The 14,736-nt window shown below is 40.3% G+C and overlaps 1 protein-coding gene across 1 annotated transcript in view; it reads right to left on the minus strand.

Moving 5' to 3' along the window:
* The window catches only part of NOTCH2 (notch receptor 2), an 84,972-nt gene that overhangs the window by 21,963 nt on the left and 48,273 nt on the right, over positions 1-14,736 (minus strand). The window contains exons 11-18 of the mRNA XM_027694595.1: positions 12,926-13,159; positions 12,299-12,409; positions 10,483-10,675; positions 8,846-8,991; positions 8,215-8,334; positions 7,951-8,103; positions 4,988-5,216; positions 2,429-2,630 (exon numbers count right to left, since the gene is read on the minus strand). Coding sequence (XP_027550396.1) covers positions 2,429-2,630; positions 4,988-5,216; positions 7,951-8,103; positions 8,215-8,334; positions 8,846-8,991; positions 10,483-10,675; positions 12,299-12,409; positions 12,926-13,159 — 1,388 coding nt within the window. The remainder of the gene's footprint in view (positions 1-2,428; positions 2,631-4,987; positions 5,217-7,950; positions 8,104-8,214; positions 8,335-8,845; positions 8,992-10,482; positions 10,676-12,298; positions 12,410-12,925; positions 13,160-14,736) is intronic.

The following is a 14,736-nucleotide window of genomic DNA, read 5'->3' on the forward strand; positions in this document are numbered from 1 at the left end:
ACTTCCCAAGTCTAAGCCAGGTGCTTCACTAGCAGTCTCACATCATAGGAAAGTGCAAATGCACACAGGAGTAAACTCCAGATGCAACATTATTTCAAGAGTAAGCTGATCCTCACACCTTCCTATGGAGAGGGATCCTGGGCTGGCTGGGTTTGAGAAAATTCAGTTTTATCTCAGACTAGGCCTCTAGTTCCACATTAGCAGGAGGCTTCCAGCTACCAAGAGTAACAGGTGCCCCTTCTTTTCCCAAACTCTTCCTATCTTCACTGCTTTTTGAGGATGACAGATGTGTTCCATATTTTCATCTTTCCTCTTCCTTTTTATCATGAGCTTAACGTACCTGCTTTTGGCCTCATTTGCTCTAGTATGGTCTGAATTTTTCTGTCTTCTGGGATTCAGCTGAAACCCCACAACAGTTTTATGAACTGAAGATGGGCTAAAGTCTACTGCTTTTCTTGATTCCTTGTATAAATAACAGTTTCCAAACAAAGAGCCTAGAACTCAGTAAATCATCATATGAAAGTGGAGTAAAGACCCAAAATAACTCTATCTGACGTAATATAAACCAGTCACCAACCATAATTTCCTTTTTAAGCACTTCATCTTCAAATTAATACAGCTATTTGATTCACTTCAAGCTGACTTGAGGGAAGGATGAGGTTTTTTAAGTGGGTAGTACTGAATTTTGGCTGTAAAATGCAATTTCAATTGCAGAAAGTTCTGCTTTTCAGATGCAAACTGTCTCCTCACAAAGATTAAAGTAAAAAAATCTGTGCTTTCACAGGCAACCAAAAAGAAACTTGGAATTAAGTTTTATCACATGTAGTTGAGCGTGAAGAAGAAAAAACACTGAGCCTCTGCATTTGTAATGAGTAGCTGACTGTTTTACATGCAAATTCTAAAACTTATGAATCTTTGTCTGATTTTGTGCTGCTTATTTAGCTTTGCTAATTAGGTCAAGCCAGTTTACCACTAAGACAAGAACTACTGTGTAGCTGTAATCTATAAATCTCTGAAATAGAGCTTTGAGTGGTACTTATAAATTCAGAAAGTTCTGATTCCTTGTATAAAATGATTAATACATTACGATCAAGCTTCTCCGAAAATAAAGCAGACTTTCTGAGAATCCACAATTTAATTTGGGGACAGGAACATTAATCCTTTTCTCAAGTAAAAACAAAGCAAACATAACAGAAGAGGAACTACTGAACTTCACAGTACTTCAGGATCACTCTCAATGCTAATTCTCCCAATGAGGTTTAAGTGGTGTGCCTGGAATGCATAATTAGGGTAGCAGAGGGGTTGCTTTTTTATATCACTTCATTACTTTGCATTCACTTCCTCCATTAGCAATACCTAGAAGCAGACCTGACAATTTAATGTCTAGCAACATACTTCTGGAAAAGCACCTCCCCCACTGCCACTAAAATGCTTCTTTCCAACACTCACTGCTTTACAAAGACTTGTTGGCACAAAAGAGAGTTGCAAAATTCTTACAAAATTGTCGTGTTTTCCAGTAGTTTAAGAAATTCACCAACTCTTTTTTAAATGGCAGCACTTAAGATTGCTGGTGAAGGAAGCCAATATAGTGTTTACTGTTCCAAAAGTAGAAATAGTCTCAAACCATTCTTGTTGTTTTGATAAGAATAGAAACTAAAGAAAGAACTCTGATTTGAGAAACAGCATTCTGTTTCCACTGTGATACGCCAAGTTTAGAGTTTTAAATAGGTACTAGTCAGTCATTTACAGTATACAGGGTTTGCAGCTCCCATGCTCAACTGTGGAAAACAGTAAATTGCCTCAACTTTAGTGTGCAAGTAAGGGTAGAGATTTTTATTGAGCCTGTGAACAGGACAATCATGTCATTTACTGCCCCAAAACATTTTCTGGCTTATGAAAAAAAAAATAATCTACAATCAACCCTGATTAACTATATCTCCCTGTAAAAAATGAACCAGTTAAATTAAAGTCCTGCTAATCAGACTGATATTCTGCTTTTTGTTTTTTGCTTGTTTGGTTTGTTTTTTTTTAATACATGGCTCTTGTCTTCAGTCAGGACAATTTCATGCTTCAAATGAAATGCAGGCATTTGCAAAGCTAAAAGCTGCTTTCCATTTAAGAAGAAAACTAATCTAGAAAGTTCCAGTGATACCTGTCCTCGTAAATAACCAAATATTTTGATCCTCCTTGTGAACAGGCACATGTGGTAGCAGGGTTGGAATTAGATGACCTTTGAGGTCCCTTCCAACTCATTCTACAATTTCCAGTTTCGAACAGGGGCAACTCATGGGCCAAGCACCTCTTACCAGAATGGAGAGAACAAGAGCTCTGCCTTGTTTCATACCTCAGATCTATCCCCGTCACTTCTTCTGTTGGACAGCTCAAACAACAGCGCCCTGTGCAAGACAGGCAGCAAAACGTCACCCACCTTGCAGTTCTTGCCAGTGTAACCCAAGGGACATATACATCGGTACGTGCCCAGGCTGTCCACGCAAGTGCCCTTGTTCAGGCAAGGATGGGAATCACACTCATTGATTTCCGTGAGGCAGAAGGGTCCCGTAAACCCCACCGGACACTGGCAGGTGAAGGAATTGATTCCGTCCATACAAGTGCCTCCATTGAAACAGGAGCTGCAAGAGAGGGGGAAGAATGGTAAGCTGAGACAAAATGCAATTAGCTCACAGCCATAAACATGAGTGAAATAAGAGAGAAAACCAGATAACAGGATGTTCTGACCGCTGCTAAGTTTCTTCTGAAGAAGCATAAATCAGATAACAGCAATCCAAGGAGACTCCAGCTCACCGTCTTTTATTTCAGCAGGCAAAGAAAGTAAAGTGGGGTTTTACTGAGCCATTAGTGATGGATGTAACCTATTTAATGAAATCTTCCCAGCTTCAATGTGACCACAAACAGTACCGAGTGTGGCTTGCTCAACTGATAAATTTTATTACAAATTACAATTGTATTACAAATTATGAGAAACAAAACAATTGGCCCTTTTTAAAAGCTTCAAAGGAGTCAGAGGTATGTTTTCTCAAGGAAAAAGTTTGTACAGCATGCAAAACACAAGCATGTTCTTTATTGAAATTATGTGAAAGTATTGGTATTGCTAAATCCCTTCCTCCTCTTCTCATGAGAACCTTAAGTCCTCGTTTGTAAAACTACTCATACATGCCCTGGCAGATTTCAGATCAAAGGAATTATCCCCCTCCCCTCAATCTTCTAATCATAAGAAATTCTGCCAGATTAGGTGTCCTAGGGAGAAGTGACTGGGAAAGTTAGGAGTAGTGATGCCTCATGCAAAGTTGACTCCATTTTCTTTCCAAAGAAACTCCTCCTCTGAGTATAACCCTAGATCAGACTCAAGATAATCAGTTTGATAAAGTACACAAACCAAAATCATGCTTGTTATCTGCTTTGTGCACTGTCAAAGGGTATTTCCACGAGGGAAGCCACTGACTCATCTCCTTGAACTCCCAGTGCAAGAGTGAAAGCTTTAAGTATCTAAATTCTGACCGTGAAGCTCCTTTGTCTTACAGGCTGAATTCTGTTTTACAGGGAGCATGAACTGCTGTTTACATTCATGCCAAAGCAAGGAAGACAGAGGAACTGTCAACCACTTTGTGTGTTACACTGAAACCAGGTACGCCTCTCCAAAAGGAGGTGGCACTCTCTCACAGGCAGCTTCTCACACAAGACACGGAAGAACTATTTGAACCAAATTCAAATTAGCCAACCACCACAGCGCTCTTAAGTGTAGACCAGTAATTTTGGTTGAGAAGGTGTGACTGGTTTAGCTTGGCAGAGCGTTGAAAATTGCTACATCCTTAATTCATACCTGCAAGACTGGTTTCTGTCCTGACTGATAACAAAAACAAGAACAGGATGAACCTCAAGGAAGAGCCAGGCATTCTGCTAAAGCACCCAGCATACTTCACTCGATTAAACAACTGTTGTGCAAATTAAACACACCCTCATCAGTGACACAATCCTGTTCTTAAGAAAAAGATATTAAAATACTTCCTCTCCCACAAATGCAATTTTATATAAGATAAGAAAGATCTTTTCTAGGTATGCAGAAAATACATGAGAATATCAAGAGCTTTGCATTTAGGCAATTTGTCTCTGGTAACTAGACTAGAACAGACTACTTTTTAATTATCTTTTTTAACTATTTCAAGCTTTATTAGAAATTGTTTCCATTTGAGAATCTGAAGTTACTTACATCAATCCTAACGAAGCTTAAAATAAATATGGAAGTAGATGATGGAATCTCAGGGTTAACTCTCAAAGATCTTTTAAAACTACCACACGAACCATTTATATAAGGACCAGCTGTTGAGCTTTTCAGCTCAGTTCCACACTTCCCCCTTTAGAATGACCTCAGGTTTTATCTCAATACTGCTAAACTACATCCAGTTTGTGAGCATTAAAAGATCTCTGATGATTAAATCCTTCCAGTGCAGAACTTGTGGATTTAGTGTTTCTCCTGGTTGCTTCTTCATATTATTTGTTGTCAATAACTCAGTTTAGGACTAATTTATTTTTCCTGTCTAAGAGTTGGCCATCACTTCCACTTTTGTAGCTTTTGTATTTCTCAACACAGTAACCATTCATAACCAATCAATTATTTCCCCTCCCCTATAAGATAATGGTCTTATAGAAATAGAAATTATTTATATTGTAATAAGCTGGCACCTATAACTGTTTTAACTTTCGTTAAACACTGTCATATTTGTCCTATAATGAAACTAAGCTTCTAACTAGAACAACATTAGAAGAAACTAAGAAACTGAAGATCAAATCTGATGGGCAACTGTCCTTCAGCTAAACAAGCTTTCCTTGCATGAATCACAACTGTGTCTGTGAACAGTGGCAGGAAAACAGATCCTCATTGTTAAAAACTGCTTCTGAGTAGGACTGGGTTCAAGGTATGAGCACATGGTGTGCAGCTCCCTGGCGCTGCAGCACCGTGAGGTCACCTCACCTCTCAGTGCATTCGTCGATGTTGTTCTCGCAGTTGGTTCCCTCGAACCCGGGCGGACACTTGCAGGTGTAGCTGTTGACATAGTGGGTGCACGTGCCCCCGTTCCTGCACGGCTCACTCAGACATTCATTGGTGTCTGTTTGACATTTATCTCCATGAAATCCAGGTAGGCAGATGCACGAGAAGGAGTTTATCCCATCCACACACGAAGCTCCGTTTTGGCAGGGATCTACGAGAGAAGCATCACAGTGAATGTTAAAGTGGGTAACAGTGAAAGGCCAGACCTAGAGTAGTTGCTTTTAACAAAAATAAAAAATATCACAGATCCCAGGGTGTGACAGACTACTGACAAGTTTTTCTGAGCCACTTTATGGAATATATAACTGCAAAGCATTATCAATAATGAATTCACAGGAAGGTATGGATCAAGGCCAAGCTTTAGGGTGTGAAGGTTTCTCTGCTGCAATTTGTTCAACCAAAACCAATGAAACCAGACCCAAAGTCTCTCAGTTTAAAATTCAAACTCTGCTTTTTTGACAGATGCCTACTGATTAAGACAATAAAAACAGCACAGCAACTGTTTCTTCTTCCTTACCAAGTTTTATTCATAAGAGAACTTAGCACATTGTCTCTTTTCCAGACACTGCTCAACACACAAGAGAACTTGTGTGCTTAATTCTTAGCATGAAAACAGTCCAGTCAAATCCAATGTGTAAGTGTATATTAGCATATATATGAGCAATTATACATGACTGAGCACTTAACATTTTTCCCAGTATCAAAGACTGACTGGGGAAAGGCTGGCAGAAAAGCTTGGATTCCCCTCACCTCTGCATTTCTTGACATTTTCTTTATTCCTACCATACTCTTGCTACTTGCATGCCACCACTTCTTGGTCTTAAGCCACCCCCTACTACTGTATTCCTTCTACTTCCACAAGGACCAATCTGCCTGAAAGATTTCTGCCATGCAGTAATTTCTTCCTGCTTTGCTCCTTCCACTTTTGGATTTAAGACCCACATTCCTGAAGCCGGATTCCTTTTCTACTCTGCATTCCACAGAGCAAAAGCCTAGTATATGAAGGCAGAGAGGGAAACTGGGAGGGGGGAGGAAAAACAGAGTCAGGAGGGGGGATGAAAAATAGATTACTGAGCTTTATTTTGAATTTATGATTATTTTTAAGTACTACTAAAATATGAAGTTGAAAATGCAAATAGACTCCACCAAAAATTTGCAGTTTAACATAAGTACAAGATTATTTTGTTCACTGGGAAATGAAGAAAAGAAATGTGAAAGCTCATTTATTGTCTGAGAAATACGCTCACATGATAAAAATTTGTGTTATGAGACACACCTGCATCCATTTAAAGGTCATTTGACTACTGCAGAGAAAAAGCACATTCAAAGCGAGACCCCTGGCAGCTATAAAATGTTGTGTCTGTGGCAGTCAGCCATGTATGACTGAAAAGCTGTGCATTAATTCTCTGTGCCACACATTTACTGACAGAAGAAGGAGACTCGGGTATCAACTTTTCAATAAGTTCCTGTTTTTGGAGGGTTTGTTTGCTTCATAGATTAAAGACATTTGGCTCAAGGCGTGGAAGGTTTTTGTTATGCTAAATGAAATCAGCTGTGGCAGTAATTTGAAATGCTTCTTCAGCCTCACGGGTGTGCTGCCTCACAGACAACACGGGGTGAATCTCACAGCTCTCAGAACACTTAGAGAGAGATGGCCCAGCTGTTCGAGAGAGAAAGATGAACACTTTGAAAATGTTTTTATCTTCAGACACCCACATGAAAACTAACAGGACAGGCAATAATTTTGTTGGCTTCAGTAAGCAAAGCTCTGGGTCATGGCACCATGACATTTTTTGTACTGTACCTGTTTTCTCAGAAAAAAGGAATCAAAAGCTGAGGCTGAGCCAGATGTCTTAGAAGTTCTTTCAGCAGTGCTGCTCTGGGGGCTCCCACGGTAACTTTTGCTAATAGACTAGTTTGGATCCTTCTCTACAGCGGTCACAAATTTACATTTCTTTTTCAATGCAAAAGACAACTTGCCAAATTCATACCTAAAGTCTCTAAGATTTCAGTTTGTTTTTAAGCTAATCTAGTAAAAAATGTTGTTTTTTTTTTTTTAATTTTAGGTGGTTGTTTGGGGGTTTTTATTTGTTTAATTTGGTTGGGTTTTTTTAAAGAGCCAGCCCACCAAAAAATTACAATGTCATGAACTCCCCCAAGGTTTGATAAAGCACTTTTCAAATAGTAACAGATGAACTTTTAAACACATGACGCTTCTTCTTGATTTTATCTGATGATGATACAGAATATGCCCAGCAAGAAAAAGAAACTACTATGTATTTGGTTGTGTCAAGGGCATGAGATGAACACTTGTTTTCTTGCAATTTAACCCATTTCAGTACTCACCAGCATATGGGCTACCCTCCTGAAACTGATATCTTCTTGCTGCTTAATTTGTTTTCAAATATGGAACTGCAACAGGACACGCTCTTTCAAGAATATTAATGTCAGGCAGAGACATTTCAGGAAGGACTGCTGTACCCCAGGTTCCCACCACACCTCAATCAAGCTTAACACAGAAATATAGGTAAGCCCTGCAGTGGTACTTCGACTTGATGTATTAAAATTTCAGGCAAATATAATTCTTCATTTAACAGTGCTTCTCATTAAAGTATGTAAAACTCTAAGGACCTTTTCAAGTTAAGAATCTGGGAACAACAACTGCTATCAGTTGTATCACTGTAGTCCATTTCTAGCAGCTGAACGTGATGGATTTTGACTGCCTCAAATATGCAAGTCTTACAAAGCTGAGGTTTGGGGTTTTTTCCTTTTGGCAAGAGATTATAAAAGACCTTTCAGTATCTGTCAAACAGCAGTTTTTAAAATGACAGCAAAATTACTTCCAGGAAAAACTGGACAACACAGAGCAATCTGCTGATACTCACTTGAAAGGCAGTCATCCACATTACTGTCACAGTCTCCTCCAGTGAAGCCAGGCCGACATTCACACAGGTAACTGCCTTGAATATTATGGCACAGAGCATGATTTTTGCAGGGCTTGGAGAGACATTCATCAATATCCACCGTACATCTCTCCCCTGAAACACAGAGAGCCCAGAAGTAAGACCCCTCGTAAGGCAACGATCACGAGGCTCAACGCCAACACTGCTCAGCAACTCCAAGTACAGCATGTTCCCCATCCACCTCACCTTCCCAGCCAGGGGCACACTGGCAAGTGTAGCCTTCAGAGTCAGGAGATTCTTGGCAAATTCCTGAGTTCTCACAAGGATCAGGGGAACAAGGAGAAACCACTACCTGGCAGTTCACACCTGGAGAGCAGAAGGGGAAAAAACAGAAGAGTATGCTGTTAAGAGCTTGGTGCTTCTTGGAGGAATGAACAAAGAGATTGTAACTTGAGTGTTTATCCCACACAGCAGTGGACATTTTGCCAGCATTGCCACATTGGAAAAATCTCAGCAGAAGGAAAAGGAGAGCAGAGCACTCCTCATGGGCTCAGTGCAGACAGCAGACATGGTAACTTTGAGTTTAATGCCCCTCCAATTCTCAGTGAATTTATATAATTTTCATAATTTGCAAAGAAAATTAAGCTAAGCTTCCAACAGAACATTTCTTAATGAGTCCAAACAAGGTTTATATATGATCTTACTAAGTATTTTACTACTGTACCATGTCTATATGAACTGACTAACTTAACTTCATACAGCCATGGCATTTCCCATCTTGATTCCTATTTCCTTGAAGTTTAATAAAAAGCAATTACATTAAGGGTGCAATGAAGTGACAAGGAAAAAGATAACAAAGTTTTCTCTGAATTTTCACCTTTGAATCCTTTCCTGCAGTTACATCTATATCCATTCAACAGATCTTCACAAGTTCCTCCGTTCTGGCATGGGTTTGATTTACATTCATTCCCTTCTGTGGAACAGTAATCTCCTATCCAGCCTGGGTCGCAGACACACTTGTACCTTGAAAGGCAAAACAGCAGTAATTTTAGAGCATTCTGAAATAACTCCTCTACGAGTTTCTCCAGCAGATTAGTTTTGGAGAGAAAAGCAGAAGACCCCTAAGTTACATTTGGATTGCTTACCCCAGCTGTACAGTTTTGAAAACACAGAAAATAAATCCTCCCTTAAAACCACACTTCCCTCCATTACAGTTTTCACAAAGCGCTCAGTCAACCAGCAATAGGTTTCTGCTTTGATAAGACCATCTCAACATATTCAAACAAACACAGAAAACAAAAAAGATTAAAACAAAAAGTGGAGGGGAACAATAGGTTCCAAAGATAACTAGACTGATTTAATACAACAGCTGGCTGGGAGCAGGAGCAGTCTTCTCCATCACGTTTCAAAATCTGAAGTAGAGCACTCTCCACCCATGTGACCTAGAACCAAGGACTTGGTGAATCACCCTGGACTCAGGCCATACAACACACACTGTCCTCTCTCCCTGTCCTGCAAACATGACTTCTTTTATCTGGCACACAGTGTAAGGTGTACGTGGGCATAAATGTGACAGATGACAGACAAGATGAACCAAAACATTTGTTTCCCAAACTTACACAGAGGCTGAATTAGCAATAAAGGCAGCTTTCCTGCCAGCTCCCAGGAAAGTGCTGAATCTTCCCCTACAGACCTACCCACAGTGGTAAATCACTTCCTTACCCAAGTGCTGACAACACTTCCCAGGACACAACACATATTTGGGATGCACAGCTACTCCATGTATAGTTGAGAACTTTCACAAACAAAACCTCCCCAAAACTGTTGTCTCCACAGGTCCTGTGCTCCCAGACTCAGCATTACCAAAAAGAGGTATGATTTAGGTCTCCTGAAATCAACATTTGGTCTTCCTGGATGGGAAGATTCAAAAACAACTACTGCTATCAAAATAGCCAGAGAGAGCTTTACTTTCTTCTTCCAGGCACGCAACAAAAGTAAAGCTGAGCAAAGCTGAGTAAAGAGTAAAGCTGACAAAATCTTAGCCTTGGACAAACTGTCCTGAGTCAAATATCTCCCAGTGCAAAAGTTGTCAGCTTGTTCCTTAATAAAGTATTTGGGTAGCAAGAACAGCACTAGCCAACAAAGAGAGTCTCCATGATCAATGTTTTAGGGTTTGATAGAATAGATAGCTGCTGCTTCCCAGAGATTTAATTTGAACCACTCCACTCATTTGAATCACTAAACCCTCCCTTTAGATGGTGCAGTCCACTCTGCACTACATACCCCTGCAAAACCAGCAAAGAATACAAGACAGGAGAGAAAAATCTATGTTGAAACACCAGACTGCAGATGGTGACTGAAGGTCTACACCTTAACTGTGATTATGTCATGGGCAGCAGATAAATATGGATTCTAATCTAAGAAAAATCAGAAACCTCAAGTCAAGATGAAACCCTGGGCAAAGCAAGAAATAATCAATAGAGAAGGCAGCAGATAAGTTTAATGAGTACTTACCCAGTAGCAATATGTGTGCAGTTGCCATGCACACAGGGGTTGCTCAGACATCCATCTGCCTGTGACTGGCAGTGGGGGTGGTGGTAACCTTCAGGACACACACACCGAAAGCCATTCACTTCATTTATACACGTCCCACCGTTATGACAAGGGCTGGATGTGCATTCGTCGATGTCCACGTTACAACGTGGGCCTAGGGAAAAAAAAAACCCCAATACTTACTAAGTATTTGCTTTGCACGTCTGCAAGAACACAGTTCAGTGAAGCCAATGCAGCAGGACAGAGCTTGCATGCCTCCGTGCTTTAACTCAAGCCAAGAGAAGCATTTCTGAAAGATGCAGCACTTTTCTGTGCTGGAAAACAGCACTTACACTCTACAAGTATTTACAAACCATTCAAGAACCTCAACAGAATTCCATTAAAAATCATTGGTTAATATTGATTAGGAAAGCAAAAAATCACTCAACTGCATCATGCTTGCAACAAACCTCTTGAGCTCCACTTGTCATAGCTCTGCTCTTCTGCTTTGAAGTAACTACCCTTTGAACAACCAATACTGCCAAACTGTCTGCAGTAAATACAGTTCTTGTGGTTTATTGAGCAAAAGGGGCTCTGAAAAAACACCATTTCCTGTTTTGCCTGCCTCTGATTACGACTGCAAGATCCTTGAAGTAGTGACCAAAAGGTCTTGTGAAGCTGGAAAGCTAAACAAAGTGAACACTGCGGTAAGTTGAAAGCATTTTTAACGTAAGGAAAGGACAAAGTAACGAGACCCCACACGAGCCAGCTCTTTAAACACTTGGAATATGCCAATTCATCATTTTACTGAATCATTTTAACAGCGTAACAGTAAGAAGTCCAGCAGGATAACAAATATAGTATGCCAGCAACAAAGAAGAGTGAAAGGCGTGAGTTCTTCCTGTTCTGGGGACTAAGGAGTACCACCATGCCAAAGCCAAAGGAAGGAAGGAAGGAGTGTCAGAAGTTTAGAAAGACGCCAAGAGAAAAGCACAAGACACATGAAATGTTTTAGTGCTATTTCTAATGCGTTTCAGACCTATTCTAATTAGAATCATTCAGTAATAAACAGTAACAAACGTGATGAGAAAACTGTTATAAACAGTACCAACTGCCTTACAACAATTACTTTATAAACATATTACCCTACATGGCTCAAAACCCAAGTGCTGAGATGTGCTTTATTTATCAGAAATAGACCTGATGTAGACTTACAGTTTTAAGCATGGATCCAAAAATGCCTAACTGCTTCTTTTCTCAACCCTGCTTTTACCGTATCAGATAAATTTTATAGTTTAAAAAGGAAACGGAACAGACCACGCAATGAAAGAGAAGTACTGAAAAAAATCAGGTTATTCATCTGGAGACTTCAGAGTGGAGAGCAGCTCAATAGAACACTGAGTTAATGCTTTGATTTCACAGAAAGAGAAATATAGTTCATGGTCAAAGCCCAAGGTAGTATCTAATCAAACACCTCTCTATATTGTCCACAATCTGTCTGTCCCTGGAAAGATGCTGTAAATAATAAACCAAAGTCACATGGGTTTATTTGTTATAAAACCAAGAACCGTGAATTGGACGTAATTACCTAACAAGAATGGCATTTCACAGCACGGATTAGGCTGTTTTTCTGCCTGGTAGAACTTGCTGTAATGTAAGACGCTGAGATTCGAAGATTAGAAGGACTTATCGAGATAGTAACTGAAAACCTTGCAGTCAGTATGCAAAGAACAGCTTCCCTGGCTACTCGGATAACTATCTTCAAAACAATTCAAAGCTATTGGGTAGCTGAATTTACCTGTAAATCCAGGTTTGCAGGCACAGTTGTAGCGATTAATGCCATCAATACAGTCCCCATGGATGCATGGGTTACTTGCACAGTCATCAAAGTTATTTTCACAGTTTACTCCTAAGGGAAAAAAAAAGTTCGAGGAATAAGGAGGCCAAATCTTACAAAGAAGGCAATGAAACTATTTCCCAGAAAAAAGCCACATTAAGAATCCCAACTGCTTGAAGTTACACATGCATTGGGGCAACTTAAACAGGTGATGATGCAGAAGCACTGCAACACCAAGGAGCGTTACCTGAGTCACTGGATACTGACTGACTGTGACCCTGAATTTGTACTAAATGTTTAAACAAAGGAATAAACTATTTTGAACATCATGTCTGTTTTATTGCATGCTTGAATTTTTGGAGTAAAGAGGAAGTAAATTCCTCAAGGCCAGTTGCAGTACCAGTGAGGGTCAGGCAACCCACACAAACACGCCAAAATTCAGCAAGGAAAAGTAACGTGACAATGACACTCTCACACCATAAGCTTATCTCTGTCTGCAAATTTAGTACACACCAGAGCACACATTAGAAATTATTAAATGCTTGATTTCTTTTAGAATCCACCCCTCCCATTTGTGCATTTACGTACCTGAAGTGCCCAGCAAGCAGTTGCACTGGTAGCCATTCACCAGATCGATGCAGCGCCCTTGGTGGAGGCAAGGATTGCTGTGGCACTCATCTATCTGCTCACTGCATATGGCACCCATGTAGCCAGGATTGCACACACATGTATATGAATCGATTCCATCTTGGCATTCCCCGTGGTGGCAGGGATCAGGATCACAGTTGTTGATATTCTCCTCACACAGAAGGCCAGTAAAACCTAAGGAAAAATGACGAATGGGAGTAACTAAGAAGTTAACTGGTATGATGCTGCAGTGAATATAATGCAGATATAGAAAGAATCATATCAAGAATCAGCAAAGTGGCAGAGAGCACAAAGGGTGACTGGGCACCTCAACTGCATTTCCAGCCCTGGAAAATGACACTCTCCACTGTTCACAGCATTACAGAACAACACCATGCATGGAGAACCCTGGCATTGGAAGAGGTCACCTTCAGTTTATTTGGAACAGTAGCCATCAGAGGAAACATGTAAACCTGAGTATTTACTAGATCAGTATAAACTATCTGAAGGCAGGCTCCTGTCATTATTTCCTCTACACAATAACAGGGGGACAGAGGGAGGTTGACCTTGTTAGAATGAAGATGCTGCTGAAGCCTTCCAAAGGGAACTCCCTTGGCTCATGTCAAAGCTTCTGCAGTTCTGCTTATTAAAAATTTTCTTTTCCATCTCATTGGAAAACCTTTCAGTAACTGCAATCAAGCACCAACTGCAAATTTATTAAGGGCTGCATGCAACCTCTTCAGTTAGGAGCAATGAAACAAGCAGCGATTTGGCCTGTTTCATTCTGCTTCAGCTGGGAAACATCCTGAGCAACAGAGAAGGACAGAATCTATTCACAAACAGGGCTAAAAACAACAGTTCAGGAAAGTAAGAGCAGCAAACAACTCCCTCAAGAGCCCTGTTTTCCATAATGGAGCAGAGCTATATGAAACAGGGACAATTTAAAATAAATGGTTTTCAGAGCTGAGGTTTTAGACCAACAGGCTCACGCTACCTCTTCCAGCAGCTGAAGATTTGGAAGGTAGAACTTCAAATTTCAAGACACTGATTGGAGACTGATACAAACCAAGCTGCAGGGAATTTCAACAGCTGAAGAGTGATTCTCACCTGAGTATTATAAGTGGATAACAGGCTCCCCATTTTTCATACAGGTTTGTGGTTATTTCTGTGGTCAAACATACCAGGTGACGGCTAACATTTCCAAGTTCTGCGAACGTATGCATGGATGAATGGGTGTGGAAGTAGGTGGGGAGAGGGAAGGGAGGCTAGTTAGAGAGATGGATATAAAAAGATGTTAGGGAAGGAAGAAAAACAAACCGATAAGGGGACAAACGGTGGCGGGGGGTGGAAAAAAAAGAGGGCAGAGGCAAATAAAAGAGGAAAGACCTAAGACAACTCAAGAAAAGAAAAGCCATGATCTACCACTGGGAAGGAGAAGTGGAATAATGCCAGAAGGGAAAGAAAAGACAAAAAGCAAGCAGTAAATAGAGCTATCTGTACAGCATTTGGCCAAACATTTTGCAGTTTTCAATCACGTCGGCAGCTGGCGATTACCATTCAGGGAACACATATCACTCATATTATGAGATTAATAGAGCAAGAACATACTCAAACATTATTTTCCAGTAACTGACCTGCCCCAATGATGAATTCCGCATTTCAGTCTTATAGAAGGCTGTCAATATTAAATATAATACTTAGCATACATTTGTTCAAAAATTATTACCTTGCCTCCTATTGCAGCTCAACTGAACCACTTATAGATCAGATAT

The sequence above is a fragment of the Neopelma chrysocephalum genome, unplaced genomic scaffold (assembly GCF_003984885.1).
Source record: "Neopelma chrysocephalum unplaced genomic scaffold, ASM398488v2 Primary Assembly neopelma1_98, whole genome shotgun sequence".
NCBI lineage: Eukaryota > Metazoa > Chordata > Aves > Passeriformes > Pipridae > Neopelma > Neopelma chrysocephalum.